Source organism: Mytilus trossulus, chromosome 8 (genome assembly GCF_036588685.1).
Source record: "Mytilus trossulus isolate FHL-02 chromosome 8, PNRI_Mtr1.1.1.hap1, whole genome shotgun sequence".
Lineage (NCBI taxonomy): Eukaryota > Metazoa > Mollusca > Bivalvia > Mytilida > Mytilidae > Mytilus > Mytilus trossulus.
Window position 1 is genome coordinate 18667303 of NC_086380.1, and position 24460 is coordinate 18691762.

Here is a 24460-nt window from a genome sequence, read left to right on the forward strand (position 1 = left end):
GTACAAGTAACATCCAGCCACCGAAGGCTTATTTTAAAGAGCCTATGTGATCGAGTGATCGAACACGACGGATATAGTGCAAGGCGAATCTGTGCTACAATATTTTTGTAGCATGAGTTCGAATCCCGGCGAGGGAAAAACATAAAATTTGCAAAAGAATTTTCGACTACAGAAAAACCCTTGCTACAACTATGCGTCTGTTTAGATGAGCATGATGTTAAGTTCGCAGACACATTTAATCATAATACTGACGTTAAATGCGATGCATCATGTACGCTCTTTACACATTGAATACTCATGTAACAACTCTTTGAGGTGTCCGTAGCTGACAAATAGCTCTAAGATGAGATTGTTGCAAATGCGACGTCATCTGATTTTCAAGACCATAGCTGATTAAAAACTAATTAAAGAATCAAAGAAACAAAAACACAGAAACTATACAGATCATTGAAATTATTCAACAAACTAGAAAATTCTCATTTGAATACTATTCTCATATCTATACATGCGAATTGGTATGCACTATTTTGTACCTGACAATAATATCTTTTCGCCTACGGTCAATCTCATATCACAACTTGTTCCAGAAGGTGTCTGTGCAATGATTGTTGATCCAACTGATTCACGAATTCCCTGAAATAAACCTCAGCAATTTAATTATAAAATTCAACGAAATGCAGATTACGCATTCATGTAGCATACCTTTTTGCTTTCAGTACGACAATAAAAGGTTATTTCATATTCTGGTTTGTTTTTAATAGGAAAATTTACATGACAGGTTTTAGTGTACAATGGATTCATTTTCATTTGTTTGAAACGAATTTTCGTGGATTTCGTTTGTACAGGCGAACCACGAAATTAAACGTTTTGAACTTTGTAATTATCTATGTTGGTATGTATTTATTTATTTGGATTAAATAAGTATTAATACATATATAGTTATTTATTTCTTAAAATGCTTACCTTGAAATAACAAATAAAATGACACGTACTGACATAGGAGTTTCTAAATAAACTCATCATAGATACCAGGACTAAATATAGTATATACGCCAGACGCGCGTTTTATCTACAAAAGACTCATTAGTGAAGCTCGAATTCAAAAAAATATAAAAAGGATAAAAAATACAGTACGAAGTTGAAGAGCATTGAGGACCAAAATTTCTAAATGTTTTGCCAAATAGAGATAAGGTAATCTATGCCTGAGGTAGAAAAGCCTTATCATTTCAAAAAAATCAAATATTTGTTAACAGTAAACTTATTAATATAACAGGTTGACAACTAAAGTACACGTTAAAATAACAACGCTTCGTTCCCTTAGTTCTAATTCAATACTTGAATCTCGCGTTTTTTATTGCCGTCAAAATTTTTTGCATTTTTGAATTGTGCTTCTTCAGTGTCAAATTGACTACATTATTTTCTTTTCACGTAACACAGCTAAAATGTAATCATATTGCAGATGTTTTTTGGGGGGCAGCTATTTATGTTGTATTGGTCAATTGTGTTATTACATGTACCGAGAAGCGTGATTGCAGTAATGATGTGATTATTTAAAAACAACTTCGTTATTACCAAATGATTTATGTAATTTAGTTATGTCGATTAACAATTGATTTACAAACAAATAATTTGCATTTCACTCATTTCAATCAGTTCACTGTATTTTCAGGAAAAGGACCTGCTAATCAAAAACACGTTTCTTAATATAATAAATATCTTGCTTGATTGGCAATGATAAAAATACCACTAAAATGACAACATTATGTACATAAATAGTACATACATGACTATAACAATAGTACATTACAACATGAAATACACAGATGACCAACGGACACATCCAATTACACACCATTAGAATTATGGACTGTGCGTAAGATTAATGTATCAACGTCAATTAAAGCGAGGTCACATGTGAATTTCTAGACATAAAGTATACAATTGGGACTGAGGTTTATATGATGTCGCTATATGTGATGTTTTACTATTAAACTAATTTCAATACAGAATTTGTTAGTGAGGGTGCACTTTTTTTTAACAACATCGTTTCTTCTTCAAAACCAAAACTGTAAAAACAAATAAATATTGTCACATAGTAGCTTTAAATTCAACATCATAAAAATAAACTAGCTGATTCATTTTTGTACAGGCATGTAGACAATGAAAATTGAACTAAATCCAAAAACGATAATACATAACAAAATACAAAACCAAAATGGATTACATGGATAAGGAACGATGATATAGTAAGAAAACAGAGTTTATTGTTAAATTTTACATGAATATACCGTTGCGCAGACTGTATTGTAAGCTTAAATCGTCCAGAATATATATTTTCTTTTAAAAAAATTCAACTTCAGAACAGGATTTTAACAAGTTAAATCAAAATGTAAAATACATACAACACAAAAAAAAGTAACAATGTACGTCCCTCCCCGTAACAATATATCCTGCTTATAATTTCTGAGTAATGGTAGAACAGCGGAAAAAAACCGACTGAATTATTCGAATTCACACATAAACCTACCAGATGCAGTTTTGTCTGAAATAACATATCAATGCTATCTTTGACAAACATCAGTTTATTAAAGAAACTATGCTGCTCTTTTCACGCTTTTTATTACTGATTAAGGATTATTTTTATTGTTGTAACATTATCTTACCTTTAATGAAGTAACCAGCTTGAAGTAATATCTAATATATCTGTTTTGTGTTGTCTTTGGAAGTTCTTCTTTTGTTACTTTCCCAACAAACACTTAAAAAGAGTAAATTAATAAGTTGTTTTAAGTATGTTGACCACACTTACACAAGTATTCCTTATTCCAAACTAAAAGACAAATTGAAAAGAGTTGGTATTTCTAGTTCTAATACAAAAAAGGATGGTCAACGTAGATACAGGTATCTTGTCTCAGGAAGATATAAATCCTACTTTGTAAAGGATCACTCTGATTCAAACAAAAATTCTATGGACTGACATTAATTAGCACGATGCTTTATTTCTTGATTGACAGTCTATTTGTTTCGATTGGCAGTCGCTTTTTTTTAAACAGACTGTCGGCATTTCAATGGTAACCAATTGTGCCCTTCTCCTTGCCAACTTGCTTTGTTGGTCCTCAATGCTCTTCAACTTTGTATATGTTTTGGCTTTTTCACTATTTTGATCTGAGCGTCACTGATGAGTCTTATGTAGACGAAACGCGCGTCTGGCGTATGAAATTATAATCCTGGTACTTTTGATAACTATTTGTTATTATAGGCCTAACTTCATACAGGAATTTCTCAGAAAGTAGGATTAGAAGTTCGCAATATCATTTTACGTTACTTTCCGCTATAAAAATGATGTTCTCTAACTAAATAATTAAACAAAAATGGTGACTATGTTGAACGCATCTATCCCATCGAACTATAGATAAAGGATGCAACAGTTACAGTTAAAACGGATTCATTTCTTGACGTACATCTAGAAGTTGATAATTTGGTCATTAAAAACAAAACTAATACAAAAAAGATTATGTCAGCTTTCCAATTGTGAACTTTCCATTTCTATGCAGCAACATTCCAGCAGCACATGCATACTTGAACAAAACTTCTTGATATAACTATAAATTGATACGATATTTCCGGGCTTGTTATATCTATTGTGATTTTCTTGATAGATGGTTGCTGCTCACATGATAGCTATTTAAGCAAGAGTTAAAAATGGTTGAAATCATCTAAAATAAATTTTACAGATGCCACCATGAGTTGGTTCACCGTTATGAAAACGCTGTTTCACAGTTGACATCGGATATGTGCCTTAGGTCGTCATTTCAATAACCTTCCTTTTTCATGACTGAGACCTATCAAATAATACTATTTACCGTTTTTTTTTGTAATAACATGAGCACCACGATGGGTGCCATATGTAAAGCAGGATCTGTTTAAACTTCCATATTATCTGAGATCACCCCAAGATTTTTTGTTTTGTTCATATTAATTTGTCTTTAGTTTTCTTAAACATGTTTTGTGTACTATTATTAGTCTATTTGTCTTTCTTTAATTTTTATCCATGGCGTTGTTAGTGATTTTTTGATTTATAAGTTTGCTTTTTGAAAAGTTAGGAAAAAGACGCCAAACGTAAATCATTTTTCGGTTTACGTATACATTGTGTTTAAGAATAATAACGTTAAACAAATCGATTCGTCTTTTCCGCAGTTATTTCAATATGATTCTTCTGTCCATGCTCATGACTCACCATGGAAATTGAAGAACAAAACATAAAAGCCAAAAATACATTATCTTTTCAAAAACACACAAACCGAAATGTCAAATACCAACGGGACTGATGATTTACTAGCAGAGGATCAAATCATTTGACAATAAACATGAAAGTTTTTATTTTTTTTTTATCTTTTAACCATACCTGTATCTGTATTTTGCCACAAGGAACAAGACAATCTACATGAAATAAGGCCAACAGACTTGCAAATATCTGAAGATTATGAAGGCAGCGATTACTGTAAACCAACTTATTTTCGCGGATACTTTATTTCCCGTTTTACGATTTCTTGTCCACTTCGCGGCTATTTAATTTCGCGATTTTCTTATCTTCTCGATGTAGCTTGATAAGTAAAGATCCAAGTTATACATATTCGCGACGAATTAAATTCGCGTTATTTTTCTACTCTCGAATGTCGCGAAAATAAATAGCTCGCGAAAAAAAGTTGATTTACAGTATATGGTATGAAAATAAATTCTTTGAATGAAACACTTTAGATGTATCATGAAAATCATTCCTCAATCAACACATATCTTCCAAACTTATACAAATAACTGTTCTAGAGCAACATGCATAAACGTTCTTTGAAGTAGTTCTAGGTTTAAAAGTAGGTATATAGTGTTCCTATTTCAAGCGACAGTGTTCAAAACTATGTTCGTGACACATCTACCGCACAAAAGCGCGCTATGTCTGCTTTCCATTTCATCCCAAAAGATGCAAATTCAACTACAAATTTAGATCAAGACGATATCAATGAACATTAATTTTGAATAGTTCTATATTTGATATAAATAAATCAGATTTTACTGCAACTCAGTAAGAAATATGTCTTATAATATTCAACAAGTAGAAGCTGAGTTACATCCTCTTTACGACGTATCCAATAGAAATCAATAAGCACAGAAAACTGAAATAAGTTAATATTGAAGAATGAATGTAAATGTACCTATAATAGTAAAAAGTAAAATCACAAAAATACTGAACTCAGAGGAAAATCAATTTGGAAAGTCCATAATCACATGGCAAAATCAAAAAACAAAACGCATCAAAAACGAATGGACAAGAACTGTCATGTTCCTGACTTGGTACAGGCATTTTCAAATGTAGAAAATGGTGGATTAAACCTAGTTCTATAGCGCTAACCCTCTCACTTTAATAAAAGTCTCATCAAATTCCGTTACATTTACATGATGCGTTAAATAAACAGTCACAATCAATAAAATAGTCAAAATATGGGAACATCAGTCATCATCGTATAACAATTTAACAGGACACAACAACATCTACTATCTACGAACACATGGATTGATTTGAGTGTCTGACGTCAGTAATACAGTAAGTGACTAAAAACAAATTCTTACCTACAACATTTTCTTCACAAAATATACTTTGTGGATGTTTAGTAACACAAAAACATCCATATGTAATATATGTAAACCATAGGATAATCAGTAAGATACATGTAGCTTTGCAAGACATTTTGTTAAACATTTTTAAACCAGCTATTGTGTATCTTCATGTACGTTACAATTATATCTAGCAGTATTAACGTATTAAAACATTCCACGTTTTCTGATTATCATGATTAAGTGAATATTTTGTTGATCATAATCAGTTCATGTCATGAGCTTTGTTACATGATTTTTAATTAAGGAAATATTGTAAATTTAAGATCAGGAACACCGGTACCATAACAGGGCGTCGGTCGTTTCCGTCACTTTAATTAATTGTTAACAATTAACTAAGTATATTAGGCAAAGATTAAAAACAATGCAGAAGACTAAAATACATACATATATGTGCATGATAATGAATATCGTTTGACATCAGTCTGCTTTTGCATTGCATAACGATATAATATGTAAACCTTTTTATGTTGTTCTTTCAATAATAACCCTATCCAGATAAATGAGGATCAAAAAAGAAGGGACAAAAAATACCAGTGGGACAGTCAAACTCATACATCGAAAATAAACTGACATGGTCTACAAAATAAAAAGACAAACAGAAAACTAATAGTACACAAGACACAACATAGACAATTAAGATCAAGTAACCGGATCTAACCAAAACTAGGGGTGATCTCAGGTGTTCCGGAAGGGTAAGCAGATCTTGCCCCACATGTGGCTACCGTCATGTTAGTATACACCCGATAAATAGTCTAATTCATTAGGTCACATTCGTGGTGAAAAAAGAAGTGAATTATAGTTAACAAGACATTAGAAAAATATCAAATATCATCTGGTAAACGGGTTTTCCGTAACGGTCAACAAACTCGTGATATCGTCCGTAAGATTTACGAAGGGATGATTTCAACTTTACCATTCGGAACCCTTGTTTTAACAGATTTCTTTTGTGCAGTAACCCTCTGTCAAGTAAATTATGATACAAGCCCGGGAATATCGTATCAATTGGCAGATATATACTCCGTATGCAGGCGCTGTTGGAATGTTACTACCTAGAAATGGAATTTCATAATTGGTAACCTGAAACCATCTCTTTTGTCGTATAGTTTTGTTTTTAACTGACCCTCATTTTTAATTTATAGATGCCAGATATGAGGCAGACTTAACTATATCTGTTGTATCCCTTATCGATGGGATAGATGTGTTAAACATAGTCACCAAATTGCGAAATAGTTAATGAAAGAACACTATCTATATAGCGGAAAATAGGGTTAAAGATGTTGCTAACTTCTTATTTTTCTTCCAAAGAAATTCCTGTATGGAGTCAGCATCTTAATCATAAAAGAACAAGTCGGCAAGAAGAGGAGCACGTCCTCCAAACGTAACACATATGTTGTCAAACAAAGAAATCAAGCATCTTGATAATGTCAGTTTCATTTAATCTTTTGTTTGAATCAGAGTGGTTCTTTCCACAGTAGGATTAATCCCTCCCCAAGACAAGATACGTATATCTACGTTTGCTATTATTTTTATGAAATAAAGCAATACCAACTCTTTCAGTGTGTCTTTTAGTTTCGAATGGGGAATACTTTTGTAAAGTGTCGAAAAGTCAAATATTTTGATATTATTGCAAGATGAGATACTTAGATTGTGTGAACTCTAAATGATCTTTAGATTAATTTAGTATCCACATCTGATTTACGACACCTCTAGAATAGGCAGTTTCACAAAAACTTTAAGCACGGCTATGATTGCTGTTTAAATAGATGTATAAATTAGAAGAGGTTTCGTGGAGCACTTGAAAGACCCAATATACCGTTGTTTGTAAGGACATTCAATACACTGAATACTGAGATGGACGATCCAGTTTGAAATTTCAAAGGAACATAGAACAGACCTTTAATTATCCAGTATTTCCTCTTTGGTACGTGTCGTTAGGGTATATGTTGAGTTTCCAAGTGAATTTTCAATACCTTATTCATTTATAAAGCATTTTTATGTAATGAGATTTACTCACAAAAACAATGTTGTTTGGTGCTTCATCTGCGGGGATAACGACATATTGGTCATGGAGGTAGGACAAGTATTTTTTCAGCATTTGGGTGTTTAAAGATTGACGTAGCATGGGTATTGATAGACCCATTTAGTTTCTTCAATCTTATTTGTATCAACGACTTCACACTCTTAATCCATTCGGAAAGAGTATATATGTCTTCTTTCTTGTGTTAAGCCCATAGCGTAGCATAATCCTCGACTGAATCCATCAGTATTTTGAAGCTGTTTTTCCACTTGATGGATTTAGGCTCACAACATTTCGAACCTTTTGTTGTATTATTGGAGCTAAAGTTTTGACTTTAAGTTGAGATATATGTATTTAGTAGACCCCTTTCAGAAAATTCATTGCAGTGATTATATAAAAGAATATGTCTCATATGTATGTCTTTAGTTATGCGTTTACATATAATAAATATTTGCAGAAGAATCAATAATTTCTAAGGAAAAGAGTTGGGACTAAAGGTCAAGGTTAGAAATAAAAATAGATGAATTTTAAAAAAAATACATCCTTGTATCCGATAATGAATATATAGTACAATCTACTTCCGTGTCCTTGATTAATGTGCAATGCACGAACAAAAATAATATCCTGAACCTGTCCTAAAACTACACACATCTCTTTTATTTTACCTAACTTATTATGAGAAGTTCATTTTCATCTATTATCTTGTGACTGGTAAGAATATTCCAGACGAATTTTTGGTTGCTTATTTATATTATCGTAATTGACTATTCTATGTTTTGTTGAGAGACATATAAGATATCTTATTAACTATATAAGATATCTTTTATATAGTTAATAATAGTGATATCTTATTTACTTAATAAGATATCTCTATAAGTTTATAAGATATCTCTATAAGTTTATAAGATATCTCTATTAATTAATAAGATATCTCTATTAATTAATAAGATATCTCTATTAGTTTATAAGATATTTCTTTTAATAAATAAGATATCTTATAAAGTATGTATTTGAAAGATATCTTTATAAAGAAGTAAGATATCTTATATACTCTATAAGATATCTTATTAATTAATAGAGATATCTTATTAATTAATAGAGATATCTTATTAATTAATAGAGATATCTTATTAATTAATAGAGATATCTTATTAATTAATAGAGATATCTTATTAATTAATAGAGATATCTTATTAATTAATAGAGATATCTTATAAACTAATATAGATATCTTATAAATTTTTAGATATATATTATTAACTTATAGAGATATCTTATAAACTAATAGATTTTAAAAGATATCTTTATAAAGAAGTAAGATATCCTATATACTCTGTAAGATATCTTATAAATTAATAGAGATATCTTATTAACTTATAGAGATATTTTATTTAATTGGTTATAAAAATATTTTATTTAATATAGAAGATATCTCCATAAGTTAATAAGATATCTCTACTAGTTTATAATATATTTCTATTAATTAAGAAGATATCTTATAAAGTATGTATTTAAAAGATATCTTTATAAAGAAGTAAGATATCCTATATACTCTGTAAGATATCTTATAAAAGTTAATAGAGATATATTATTAATTAATAGAGATATCTTATTAACTTATAGAGATATCTTATAAACTAATAGAGATATCTTATAAACTAATAGAAATATCTTATTTACTTTCAAATTAGATAAGATATCTTATAAAAATTAAAGATATCTTAATACTTAATAAGATATCTTGTTAAATAAATAAGATATCTTCAAATTTGAATAAATATAAAAACGGCGTGCCATAGACATAAGCGTGAAAAACTGAACTGAAATCGGTCAATTCAAATTGGATCTGTATTTAAATGTTCCTTTCATCATTCGCAAATTTCGAATGGTTTGTTGAATGCAAAATAAGGTTTTCGTACTATTGACTAAATTGAATATTGAACATATGCATGCTGTGCTTTTATTAGTTTGTATTGCCTTGAAATAGTAACTGAGAGTACTCCCAGATCTGTACTGAGTGTATTATTAGCTGTGGGTTATAATATTGTCTTGCAACGTCCGTCTTGTGTTTTATGCCCCACCTACGATAGTAGATGGGCATTATGTTGTCTGGTCTGGGCCTCCGTCTGTGCGTTCGTTCGTCCGTTCGTTCGTCCCGCTTCAGGTTAAAATTTTCGGTCAAGGTAGTTTTTGATTAAGTTGAAGTCCAACCAACTTGAAACTTAGTACACATATTCCCCACGATATGATCTTGTTTGCCAAATTCAAGTTCCACTGAACATAGAAATTGATAGTGCGGATTTCAGGTTAAAGTTTTGGTTAAAGTTTTTGGTCAAGTTAGTTTTTGATGAAGTTGAAGTCTCATCATCTTGAAAATTAGTACACAAGTTCCCTATGATATGATCTTTCTAATTTTAATTCCAATTTAAATGTTGATCCCAATTTCACGGTCCATTGAACATGGAAAATGATAATGCGAGTGGGGCGTCCGTGTACTATGGACACATTCTTGTTTTAGTTGTTTTTTCTAGGTCTGCTTTGTATTGATCTCATGAGTAAGGTTCTTTTCAACTTTTTGTGTTGCTTTGTATTCTTATGTTGCACCGTAACGCAACTGTTAATGTTTAGGTAATGATGCTACGACAGTAAACATGTTCAACGCAATACACATCATGTCTATGACTGGACCATGCCAATAACCTGTAGTTCGGTAGTAAAATTGTCGTTGGTTCATGTCTGTCATATTTTGGTTTTGAGGATCGTTTTGTCACATTCAAGTTTGACTGATTGTTTCACATTTTCTAGGTCGGGGTCTCTGGATTATGAGGAATATTGTTAATCAAACTTTTGGTCTTTTTTCAACTTTCTTTCATCCGGTCAATTCAAGACTTTAATCTTCTAAAAGCTAGCTATATACTAGCAGGTAAATCAGGATCATCTTGTTTTCAAGGCCAAGTTACTTAATGTCTTCAATTTTGGAATTTCCGTTTTACCCTGAATGATTACATTGCCATTTCATCATCTGAATTTTCCAACTGATCGAAAATACAAATTGATTGTCAAAGTGTTTGTCAATTATTACAATATGTGATTTACATTCAAAGGAACGTACAAACTATATGTCTTTCATCAACATGATCAAATGCATATAGGTATCATACGGTCCTTTGGAGATTGGGAACCATCAGCAAGAAAATTACTGGATAACACAGTGCTTTTACAGAATACAAAGATAGTCCTATGGTTAAAATCTGACATAAAGTTCAGTTTCAGAATTTGTCTTTGATTTGACATTTATTATCCATACAGTCGGATAGACGCGATTTCAGTTGGTATATTGGTTCATTTTTTTTAAACTCGTTCAACTTCTTGCAGGTTTTTTTTTATTTTAGACATCTGCACTAGTCATGTCTTTGGCGCAGTCAAACTTGTTTCCGATATTTAAGTCCTCCCCCTTTTTTCACCTTGATTATACATGCAAGGTTTGTAAAACGTAATTTATAAAACGAAAATGTGAGCAAATGGAACCAAGCCTGGGAATTTAGAAACGATCCAGATAAGCAATGACTTACAATATGTCGACTCCTGTATCTTAGCATTGAACAAGGTCACATGTATCTCTGTCTGTTCATGACGTCTATTCACTAAATTCATTGGATCTTGGATGTGTTCTGATTGATAAGTACGTTTTAGATGTATGATGTTTTTATAAGTAGTTGTTGGTTTTTTTCACTAGCTGTACGTAACTGCAAGTACTCTCATTTTGTTTTGTCTTGAGCGCGAGGATGTATAACTACCCATCCACGTCAACTCTTTGTTTATGTTAAATGTAGTTCCATTAGTATCTATCTGATGAGTTAAGCTTTTAACGACGTTTTTTTAAAGTTTGTTCTTATGCTGTACAGTAACACTGTTCCAGATAGAGGAGGATTGGTGCTTTAAAACGAGTTTAATATTAATAATCCCGCCACTTTCTGCTTAATAGTATGCTTTTCACTGGTAAGGAACCTGTAATACAGTGTATATTTAATGCGTTTCCCTCAGTTTTGGTTTGTTGCCCCGATTTTGTTTTTTGTCCATGGATTTATGAGTTTTGAACAGCGGTATACTACTGTTGCCTTTATTTGCCGTTTTGTGTTGTATAATATATTTGTTTTTCGTTCTTTATTTTGTACTTTGTATTTTGAATTGCTATAAATACATTTGCCATCGCATGCCCTTTTATAGCAGACTATGCGGTATGGGCTTTGCACATATTTGAATGCAGTACGGTAACCTATAGATGTTATTTTCTGTATAGGTGTCTTGTGGAAGTGCGTCTCATTGACAATCATACCACGTCTTAAACATCAACCCAACAATATAAGTTTTGTAAATTTTCTTTCGCTTATTGTTTGTTCTTCCCACGCCGAGATTCGAACTCATGCTACTGAGATATCGTGAGACCAAATCGCCTGCACTGTAACCGGCGTGCAGGACCACACGACCACCTGGGCTTCAAAATGAAACTTTTGGTTGGCGGGTGTTACCTTTCCACGTCAGTTTTAATCAAGCGTCGTACTACAGTACATGATATATAAGGCATGAAGATGTGGTGATCCGATGGATAAATCAGTTGTAGAGTTGTCACTGGTTCAGACGCCAATATGCATCTAAACTATTCCTGGTAAATAACAATGCATACGTGCATAAAGGGCGGAATGGAAAGACAAAATATAAAAATTAAACTTTACATTTATATATGAATGTAGAAGATCGTATTACCCTCAAATGATTCTTGCATAAATGTCCAAATCGGTTAAACGTAGTAAAGCGATATTAATTTGTTTACGATCCTATGCAAAAAGATGTTTTCGCGTACGGCTACCTGCTACGATCCTTCTCCCTCAAATCCAAAGTTTAATTTGTACTATTCGAAGGCTTAGAAACTCCCCCTATCAATTTACTAGTACAATGTATGCTAATAGTGTTTACATTGTTGAAATTTCTTGAAGTGTTAGTATTTCTTTTCAACTGCGCTTGTGTTGTAAGCTCCAACAATTCATTTTTGCAAATTTTGTATATTTCAAAATGATATTAATAAACGAATACGTTAGGTATAATGAATGCATTTAATTGGAACCCGAATCTTATCAACTGTATCATAAAATGGTGAAACATTTACCAACTTTTAAGGGAACAATCAAAACCCCCAAAATCCAAGAAATAAAACAGACAACCCCATTGCATTATTATCCCTGCTGCCCGCGTTTGCGAATAACCCTAGCCTGGCCTTTGTAAGTCTTGTATGTTTTGGTTTTTTTTATAACTTAGTTCATTTTTATTTCATGTTGGGTGTGGCATCCATTTTCACTAAACTATATACACACTTTTGTTTAGGGGCCAGCTGAACCCTCGTCCGTTTCTGGTCTGTGCCTCCGTTCGTCCGTTCGTTATCGTACCGTTCGTTCGTCCGAGCGTCCGTTCGTCTCGCTTCAGGTTAATGATTTTGGTCAAGGTAACTTTTGATGAAGTTGAAGTCCTATCAACATGTAACTTAGTACAAAATTTAATGTTCCCCATGATATGATCTGTCTAATTTTAATGCCAAATTAAAGTTTTGACCCCAATTTCACGGTCCACCGAACAAAGAAAGAGATAGTGCGAAGCTTAGGTTAAAGTTTTGGTTTAAGTTTTGGGTCAAATTAGCTTTTGATGAAGTTGAAGTCCAATCAACTTGAAACTTAGTACACATATTCCCTATGATATGATCTTTCTAATTAAAATGCCGAATTAAAGTATTGACCCAAACTTTTCGGTCCACTGAACATGTGAAACGATAGTGGGGCATCAGTGTACTATGGGCGCATTCGTGTTACTCGCTGTTGTGAGGACCTAGTTGTGGCCTTCGGCTGTTCTGTTCTTTTGTCGGGTTGTCGTCTCATTCGCACATACTCTATTTCTATTCTCCATTTTATGCATGATGTCGGATGTATTTTATTCTTCTAAGTTGTTTTAAAAAAAACATCTTTGATAGTTTACTCTTTTAAACTCAAAAACAAGGCATTCATTAAAAAAATTCTAAAAAAGGCCTCTAGCGTAAATCAAAGATAAAAAAAATACTTCATTGTATCTCCATCTTTAATTAGTTATAGAACTTATTAGAAATTATTTTACGAGAGCCTGTATTTGAATTTAAAACTACGATTTGAATTCAAATCGATCCTCTAATTTCTTACAGGGAATAACGGGTTTTTGTAGGGAGAGAATGCTATGTACACTGACTATGATATATAAATACGTGCAGCTTAAAATTCAGAAGAGTATCCAACATTCACCATTGTTCTTCTATGCAGCTACATTTTGTAAATATTGAAGAGAGTATCCGATATTCACCCTTGTTATTCAATGCAGCTTAATATTCGAGAGAGTATCTAATATTTACCATTACTCTTCCATGCAGTTGAATACTAGTACTAGCTTTTGAGAGAGTATCCGATATTCACCATGTTTATTCCATGCTGATTTATCTTAAAGAGAGTACCTAATATTCAACATTGCTTTCCATGCACATACATGTAACCCGTTTTTACCTTTACATTGAAGAAAATTGATTACATCTAATGGTTGATTGAAAGTATCACCAAATTCCTAGAATACATTGTAGCAACAGCTTTTATTATGTTGCATATATGTTACATTTTACACTTTTTAGTACTTTGTCTCTCTTAGTATTTAGGCTTTTAAGAATATTCAAAGAAAGACAACTCTAATTTAAAAACATATTTTTATAATAAATATATAATATCGGCAGATTAATATATGTTTACAAATCTAATAAATGAATACCGATTTCTACATGTTTTGGAGCTTCTGTATGTATTATCAGAGTGGGCAGTAGTTCGTGGGTAGATAGAAATAACTTAACCCCCGTGAAGTGTAGTGAATTAATCATTTAGTGTATGTGTTCGGGCATGACTAACAAAACCTTAAAAACAAAGGAGTAGTTCCGGGCCGCTTTCGGCCTCAATTTTCAAGTTAATCTGACGAAATATTTTTGACACTTTTTAAACACTAAGTCTTAATTGTCTATTTCAATTGATTCAATTAATTTTTGTGAAAGATTTTAACTGTTGAAGACATTAAAAACGTTCCGATTCAAGCTTTAATAGGAAAAAACTATCAAATTTGCCAAAAATCGTCACTTTTCAGATGGTTTTTGTCATAAATGAAATTGGCCGCATCCGTGTTCATCCTCAGTCAACCTTTATATATATTATGTATTATCACCAAATACAACTTACATTTCAATATTATGAATGAACACGAATGCGGCCACTTTCATTTTAGACAGAAACCGTCTAAAATTTAACTAAAATGCTAAAATTGTAAAGATTTGAGTAATTTAGCAGGACTTTATGATGCTAGTACCCGATATATGTGCATTGTTTTGTCAAAAAGAGCCCATATTTATGCAGCAAAATCATTCTACGTTCCAATAAATATCTTAACGATTACATTATCACAATTTTGTAAAACTGCTATATTTAGGGGCCAAAAAGGGGTCTTACTGAACCTACTCCTTTGACTTTTAAAAAACAGACTCATATTAAAGTAATTTTTTAAAGGAAATTTGAAGATTTTAAACTTCAATTTAAGGTAAATTATAATTGAACAATTAACTACATGTATAATGTAATCTCTCCTTCAGAAGTCTCTATTAAGTTTTGTGATTCAGTTGTCTGTTTACCAGACTGTATTATATCTGTTGGCCGTCGTTTATCTACGCGCATTTCATCATTCGGGGTGCCTTATTTGTTTTAGTATCCCGAAACCATATTTAAATATTCTCGCTTCTTTTATGGATTATGATTATACACTTCGTCAAAGTAACCCCAACAATATTTATGTTATTAAAAGTAACAAGCATATCTATTAGTTTAAATAACCCAAAATTAGCAGAAACGTTGATGCGGCCGATATTAATAATGCCTGTGCAAAGATTACTTGTTGCATGCACCTAAAACAACAAAGTTAGCATCATGAAAACAGACATCGTTATACCACATCTTATTATTTTTATATTCATTGCAGGCAGCGTCATGCTTTTTATTCCAATGAATACATATAATAAAGTCTTTTGATGATTATATTTCATAGATGTTTAATAAAAATATGTAATTCTGATTGGCTAACAAGCATCGCTAGGCATTACCAAATGAGATTTATATCTTCCCAATAACATCAAAAATTCATAACTGCACATGCTGCCCTATCAAACAAACAAGACACTTAATCTAAACTGTAATTTATGGTTGTAACATAAATAGTCATGTTAAGTATTAAATACTTCCTTTTGTAATGTTTTAGAAATAATTTAACTCCAATAAAATTTTAAATACAGCGTTCAATTTTTAAGTACCAGTTTCACTCGTTAATTTGTTAGTACAGAAATTGAAATCCATGTATATACAAATATGTTTATCTCCTTTTTTCGAGATTACACGTAGTTATAAGGACATATTGCAACCAAATTGGGACTTTCCCAATACAATTTCCCTTTAGATTTAGTATATTTGTCACTTCTTTATCCTTAAAGACCGATTTATTTTCACTCCAATATTTTGTTTATATATATATAATTATTATCGAATATCAATATGCAACCTTTTATTTTATACCTACCTGCTGTCACTGATAAGCCCAAAAACGTAATCAAATGTTGAGTAAAAGTACAGTCAATATAAAGTCTTTTCTTCTTTTTTGGTTGAATTTTACTTGTAAAATAATGTGATCCCCCCGACTAGTGAACGTGAACAATGGGATTTTTATTGTCGAGTTATAATTATATTGCATAGACATTTCATACGATTCGGAATTTTTATAGGCAGATGTATTCTTAAGGGCATACGATACAGTTACAGGGAAGGTAATGACGTTGCTAACGTAATTTGTTATTTTCGCGACGTCAAACTGTGACATATCGGGAAAAGATGCATTTTTCGACTGATTTTTATCATTCAAACTGATTTTATTTGAAAACGAGTTCATGGACCCCTATTTTTCAAAACGGCATTTGGTTTCATTTTTTAGGGAGATTATGTGACCCAAATTTTATAAAACTGTAAATAGAGGATTTTTTTTAATTGTGATAAACATGCAGTAAAAAATTACGTTGTATCTGCCTATAGAATAAAAAATCTTTGACGGGCGGGGTCTGCACAAGCCAAGATCTCCTTTTCGACGTTGGAATGACGGGACAGAAGAATTCATATTCAATATTCAAGAATAGTTTCACCACAAACACACATATTTTCCCAGGTAAGGGGGAGGGTTTAGTGGTTTTCGTTTGTTTATGTGTTCCACATTTGTGTTTCGTTATTTTATGTACATAAATTAAGCCGATAGTTTTCTCGTTTGAATTGTTTTACATTGTCATTTCGGGCCTACATTAGCTGACTATGCGGTATGGGCTTTGCTTATTGGTGAAAACGGTACGTTGATCAATTATAGTTGTTAATTTCTGTGTCATTTTGGTCTCTTGTGGAGAGTTGACTTATTGGCAAGCATACGACATTTTCTTTTTATATATACACAATAAGATTCGCAGATACTTACATGCACACACAATTGTTAAATCATTTACAGTGTATCGTGTAGGTAAACAGATTTATGAGACAATTTTAAGACACCATATTATATATATACAAGAAAATATATTTCACTTTTTTCTTTTAAAGTTGTAAAATACAATACTGTGACAGACAAAAAAAAATGTTGCAAAACAAATCCAATTGTTCACGACTATTATAGTCTCTTGTGGAGAGTTATCTTATTGGCAAAAAAAAAAACACATGATCTTTTTTATATAGCATCAATCTGAACCATCCACCGGTATATAACAGTTCTGAGAGCAGTATTATCGTGTGTTTATGTAATATGAATATATACATTTGTACCTTGCTTTGTAGTAGACCTACACGGCGCGCTAAGCCGGATTATTAAAGTGAATGTTCACAAGGTAACAAGGAAGTGTCATCACGCGGACACATCATTCTCCGAGTTAACAGGGATTCGCCTTCACTTTTTAATATCGCATGTTTAGCGGGAAAGCAGTAAATACCAATACTAAATAATGTGGGTTGATCCGGCATTGGTGCAATCCAAAGACCTCCCGAACTAAAAAATAAAGCTACCACGCTACCGCGATATCACCAAAGCGGTATAAGAACATTAAATTTTCTCTTAAATCGTAAGATTTTGTGACGGTAAAACTGAAATATTTCACTATAAACTATGGCAATCATTGCTTTATATTATATCATGTTTAAATAGAGTTCTCTTGCGTATATTTTTATTTTTTCAGTTGATGTATGTATATTCTGGTATATTCATCCAACATTCGAAGCATACCTATAGAGCTGCGATGGAATTTTGGGTATGGGGTCATATCCGTCCCCCTTTTTACAGGATCAATGTGGAGATATGTCCCCAAAGTATTATAAACAAAAATATTTACAAGGAAAATCCAACCCAACCAGAAGGAGGGTATAGATAGTTTCGACTGTGGAAAAAGTATATTTTACATGTATATATAAACTGTTGAGTTGTGTGTATTCGCATGACTTGTGTTGTAATTTAAATCACAGTCCCTTTCATTCGAAATTTAACAAAACTTTTAAATGGTGGTATACATAATTAATCAAACCTTTTAAATTTAACAACAAATTAAATTTGATTTTCATTTTAAAACAAGATATGGTACAGGCAGACAAAACAGTAAGTGAGAGATTATCATTTAAACTCTATCTATGTTTACCTTTTATACCTACGTCCTGTGAAACCATGGTGAGGACGAACGCTTTGAAAATGGCTGCCCCCATAGAGTGTAGGATTTAATTTGTCTCATATTTACATAGTGGAAGTGTTTCAATCGAGATATTTGCATCAAATTAGCCAGGTAATTTTTACATATTTTCTTGAATTTTAAATGATTTTTAAAGGACAGTTTCTAGTTTCTTGTGTCGACAAAATGTTAATTTTATCTATTTAATCTAATGCTAGTGTTGCCTTTTAACATTAAGTCTAACGTTTTAAATTTGATATACTTGTCAATTAAGGTATAGAATATATTTTGTATATGTCATCAATTGTTTAAACACGTCTTTATAATTTGATTCGTATAATGCAACCAGATAAACTAAATGGAGAAGTTTTGTTTTAAAGGATTAAAACTAAATGTTGAAGTTGAGAAAAGATCGTTTTTTCAAAAAGTGGATGGCATATTGAATTCAAAGTGTTTGAATGGTATATTGCCACAAAGTTGCTATACTTGAGTCATGTCTCGCCATATCACTTGATATAAAGTCTTAGCAGTTACATTTCTGATAATTGTAAATTGAGAAAGTGTTTTCGTTTACTCTTTTAATTCCATTTTCTTCTCTGTCTTTCTTGTTTTCATTTGAAAAGCATTCATTTTATGAATTTTTATTATTTCGGTGATAAGATATACCATCAAACAAAAAATGAATCAAACATTAAAACACACTTGTATTGCTATTTTCCATTTCGACGGTCATTTTCGAGGTCTTAAACGATGAATTAGATATCTAATATTATGTAAAGCCAGACACACTAAAATAACTATCAAACACAAAAGAGGTATTATATGTAACACTAAATTGATACCAATCTGTTAAATAATATTTGTGCAGTCCTTCGTAATATTCGATATTTCGCAGGTAGGTTAATGCTGTTCGAGAGTAAATCGGCTATTATTCATATAAAAATCAATGAAATTTGAAATTATTTAGATTTTTTGTCGAGAAACTTCCATACCCAGAACTTATTTATATCATCCCTAATATCATCCAAAGTTTTAATTTAAGGTGTCTCAGAACCCCCCACCTGGTTGCCATGGTAACGGGCACCATTCAAAGATGGCGTGTGAACGTCCAACTTCAAGAGCCTGGCGCACCCCATAGAACTAGACAAATGAATAAAAATAAAGTTGTATTTGGTTGATAAATATATTATCTTTCATGTAACAGCTGTTTCATTCTTTAAATGTGCCCTTTTATAATAAAAAATAACAGAAGTGACATACAATCCAACCATGGCCACACCAAAAGTCAACTATTTTGCCAATTTTAGAAATGTTGTAATCATTTGAAAAACAAGAAACAGCAATCTTCGTATTCGTGAGCTTTCCAAGAATAAATATGCCAAGTTTTAAAGAGCTCAATAAATGTTAACGGGGTGTGCCAATGCAATATTTATAGATGAATAATATTCAAGTCCTTACTCGGCGACATTTAAACACTGAATTGATTTAGATCATGACAGATGGATTATTCCCCTTTTCGGTGTGAAAATGCCGAGAAAGAAATAATCGACATTTTGATAGTTTCTGACTAGAGATTAACACATTAAAGATGTAAAATAATGTTGTTGTTTTCACATTTTTATACTTAAGTTGTTCATGAATCTTTATAGAATCACCATGCATACGAAGAGAAAAAAGGGGGGATACTCTGACGTTATACTTTGTAAGGGTTTTCGTAACCAAATGTTCATTTCTAACTACACATACATATACGTGTGCCGATTGCAAAAGAAGTATCTTGCTTACTTCCTTAAATTTTAATATCATAGGGTCTTTACGACTTTTAGATTACCAAGGTTTAGCATAGTGAAATAACGTGATGGCGAACGGCAAAACAGTATTTCTAAAACAAGATGATTCTCCAGATAGGGAAAACACTTTAACAAGCACAACTGCATGGTAGTATGAAGCCCCTTGAAGGCTTCTGTCAAACTCCTGTTTTACGAGAAATATTTATCTGCTCAGCCCTGTTAAAAGTTTTTTCAATGTTTTTTTTTAATTAAACACATTTTTAATTAATTCACTGAATTATAAGGATCAGTTACTGTCACATCACATGTGTGAGTGGGTCTTTTTTAAACTATATCAGGCTATCAGCTATAAACAATAATTTCTAGAGCTATGTTCATTTTTTGAACATGCATCACTCATTCATTGCAGTTTTTCCAGTACAAAACAGTAAATTAAAAAAAACATTAAAAAAAGAAATTTCCTTGAGATAAAACTATTTGTTTATTCAATAAAGTTGTATGCATGTGAAAGCATTGAGTTCAGTATGAGTATTATCTGCCTATTACATACAAGTATTACTATTGATATTTCAAAGGTTTCAAAATCAAAGAAACTTATAATTTTTCATTCATTTCAAAAAGTTTTCTCAAAATTAAAACAAAAAGCATTGCATATATATGTCACATTGAATTAAAACTGATAATTCTGATATAACAATGCACACAATATATACTTCCTTGTAGGTTTCCATGATCCATAATAAATGTAGACATATATCATTCTGCTGGTTTTCATATGATAATGATGTACTAGATAAATCCTTATTCCTTTACTTGTATTTTTTTTTTATTTCACATGTATCATGCAAAGAATATTCCTATATATTCATGTAACATGTTGTGAATTACAATATATATACCAGTAAGTACATGCAGGTACCACATATGATGTTTGAATTATAATTATCACTTAGTTCACAGTTTTATGTATATATCCAAAATTATCTCAACTACTGAACATGATGCATAATGATATGAACATTTCCTTTTGTGTGTTGATCCTTCAAGAAAGAAGTGCACAGTCATTTCCTCTGATGTAAAACCTTTATTTCTCTGTCTTCAATGTTCAAGAGTCAGTTTTAACAGTAATGAAATCCTTCCTTTTAGTGTCATATTGAAAATTGCTGCATTCCAAAGTTACATGTGACATGCCATGGGGTTTTCATATTCAACACTGTTATATTTTTGTTATATGTCATCAAGATTTTATCTTAAAAACATTGATTTCACTTTTTTTTCATGTATATATCTAAAGCTATCCTCATACATGGTTACACATTGTCTGGCAATTTCCTTGTATATATGTTGATCTTTATAAGACAGAAGTGGTCACTCTTTTTCTTTGATTACTTTTTTCAGTAAGGCTATCATAGTTAAAACTATTAAACTTGTATGACACCATTGCCTCCAAGTTATCTTCATGCATGTACTGAAAAAAAAATGTAAACCATTAATGGCATTTAAAAGTTATTGGTATTCATGTTATGATACACATAGAAAACTTCAGTCAAAATTGTCACATATGTATATTCCTTAATTATTTTTGAATTAAAAGTAAACTTGACACAAAGTTTAATTGATGAATTGTCTGTAAAAGTACAATAAAGTTTATAAATACAACTTTCTATAACTGATATTTACTCATCACATTGCTTTGCTAATTTGTTATCAATAATCAATATAACTTTAATAATCAATATGGGGTGGGTGTGACTTAATACACCAGATAACTTAATTATATTCACCTAAACTGAGGGTCTGGATGGTGTTTACAGAATAGATACACCAATCATGTAATAATCCCTTAAGCAAAAGTGCAATATTTAAAGGCTGAGAAATTAAAGATTGAGAAAAGACTGATAATAAAAGAAAATGATGGTGTGTTAAAATACAAAGAATAGAGAATACTGGTCAAAATAGATAAAGATTAATATAGAAAATGGTATATAAAATATAGAACTGAAGGACCCTAGCAGGAATCATTCATTATAATATAATTGAAACTTACATTTAATTGTGTATAGACCTCATATTTGATGTTATAGAAACTACACTCTTTATGCATTAACTGTCAACTTATGTGTGCCAGTTGTAAATCAATCTGCAAAAGAAGTTACAATAATTAATGAAAGGTTTCAATTAATACTTAATTGTATACACACCAGGTTGTAAAATCAAATACACAAAATTAAGATTGATCTGTTGATGTAAATTGTTTTATAATAATTAGTGTGTTAAAATTTGAAAAGATCAACACAAACACACAAATACTTCAGATACACATTATCATAGTGAATCAATATTAAAAATACATATTTAATTTAATCTTATGTCTATATATAAAATAAACATAAGAAAACAAATTATTAAAGACAAAAAATTCAAATGTACACTAAAAGGGATGATTTAAAATAATACTATAATGCCTTATGTCAGCATCAGTTTCAAAACCATCAATGAAAAGTTGGGGGGGGGGGGGGGGTTAAGGCATAGGTGAAAGGTGGTGGGCCTCAGTCGGCATGTTGATCGGGCATTTTAGTAAATTCTACTCCTTTAACACGTTGCATGGTTGATTATGGTTTCCCAAATTTAAACATTTGACCCGCATGAGTGCATCCCTCGTCAGTTTTCAAAATGTGGACGTGAAATTATATTTGTATAGTCAATAGTCAATAAAGATTGGATTGTTTATAAGCAAGTAAGATAGTGTAAACGTGAAAAATTATTTCAAAAGGAAGTTTTAACAGACTGACCACATCATGTTGCAGCGAAACGTGTAAATAACCACATTTTTTAATTAAACATGCAGCTTTCTCTTCAGACTACATTCATAATCGTGAATGAAATGGATATCCAAGATCCTCGGCAGAAGGCTAAAATAATTTAAAACTAACTTACCTCAAAATATAACCAACCCACATCTATATTAACGTATTGTTGTCGCACTGAAGACACTGACTTCTATCATAACAAGGTGCCCGATCAGCTGTTGGTGACAAGCTAAAATCTGACGTCGACGAAACGTTCTAGCCAATCACGTGTCGAATAGTTGGGAAAATGACGTCAGATTTAGATTGCGATGCAAACACCGAAAATCATTGCTAATTTTTTATAAACTGCATTAGCCTACCTGCGTAAAGTTTAATTAAACAATACCATCAAAAGTAGAATTTATAAATTTCATTTAGACATAAGATTATATTCATACCGGGAGTAATGAACTTTTAATTAGATTAAATTATTAATTCGTGCAAATACATTTAATTAAATTAGATTAAATCTATAGAGAAAAACTTCACCTTCAGGTTTGTGACCAAACTTTCCCAACGTATGCTACCCATTTATTCAAACATTTAAAAAATCTTTTGAGCTTCTTTCTAACCGTATTACGGGATTATTGTGGGTTATTGTACAATGACATAATCATTCTTTTGTTGGGTGGTTTTCATATTTTATAAGCAACTCATCGAATGTTATATTGATTTTGAGGAGAATAAACTATAGGACAACATTGACATTTCCCTCAAACTTGAATATAATATTTGATAATAAATTATGCAGCACTTGAAACTATATTGGACCTATTGTACCGTTACACAAATCTGTCCCAATGGTGAGTGTTACAAAATTTATCAAGAATGATTGAATCATATGAAAGTTTCATCCTTTTTATCGCGTGTAAATATAATCTGCCCTATTGTTAGGGTTGTTATTTAGGACATTAAGACAAAACATATTACGATCACGGGTTTTCGATATTATATCTTTAAAGGAGGAGATAAACGATATGCATAAGAGATGTAATAGGTCTATCTAAATACCATAAAAAAAAATAACGGATATATTGGGTATACATCCATGAAACAGCAAATCAACGAAACATATACACACACACACACACACACACAAACAACAACAATGGAAAAGACACACACAATCTTTTACAATGAACAAGACTCTATACATCGGGTCTCCTAAAAAGGGACAGTAACGTAACAATTTGGCGTTGTTAAAACATTTTTCAAATATCAACCTTTCTTAGATAAGACAAACAGACAAATAGAAAGAAGACACACTTGATTATTTCATATCTTCACATAGATTAAAAAGTATACACAAATT

General features: G+C 31.5%; 2 protein-coding genes and 1 long non-coding RNA gene across 6 annotated transcripts in view; 1 reads left to right on the forward strand and 2 right to left on the reverse strand.

The window, feature by feature from the left end:
• Positions 1 to 522: 522 nt before the first annotated feature.
• Positions 523 to 5770, reverse strand: LOC134727418 (metalloproteinase inhibitor 1-like). Its single transcript, XM_063591800.1, has 3 exons — positions 5620 to 5770; positions 2664 to 2755; positions 523 to 633 (listed from the first exon to the last, which is right to left on the reverse strand). Exons 1-3 carry the CDS (start codon positions 5747 to 5749, stop codon positions 523 to 525), a joined length of 333 nt encoding a protein of 110 aa, XP_063447870.1. The 5' UTR covers positions 5750 to 5770.
• Positions 5771 to 18333: 12563 nt separating this feature from the next.
• Positions 18334 to 24460, forward strand: part of LOC134680656 (serine/arginine repetitive matrix protein 5-like) — a 32965-nt gene continuing 26838 nt past the window's right edge. For 2 of the 4 annotated variants that reach the window (XM_063539785.1, XM_063539788.1), the window contains exon 1: positions 18454 to 18623. The gene's annotated coding sequence lies outside the window, so the exon portion shown is untranslated. The other 2 variants (XM_063539786.1, XM_063539787.1) reach the window with 2 other exon arrangements.
• LOC134681706 (uncharacterized) lies at positions 21701 to 23433 on the reverse strand. The gene is made up of 3 exons (XR_010100668.1): positions 23237 to 23433; positions 22347 to 22439; positions 21701 to 21767 (listed from the first exon to the last, which is right to left on the reverse strand). It is a non-coding gene; the product is annotated as an uncharacterized LOC134681706 (long non-coding RNA).

Bases quoted from the DNA above. Each gene is read 5' to 3' on its own strand.
- LOC134727418 (XM_063591800.1), bottom strand. From the start codon at position 5,749: ATGTTTAACAAAATGTCTTGCAAAGCTACATGTATCTTACTGATTATC. The intron at 2,756-5,619 runs GTAAGAATTTGT...ACTCTTTTTAAG, and splicing joins TTGTGAAGAAAATGTTGTAG to TGTTTGTTGGGAAAGTAACA. The intron at 634-2,663 runs GTAAGATAATGT...GGTTTATTTCAG, and splicing joins AGCTGGTTACTTCATTAAAG to GGAATTCGTGAATCAGTTGG.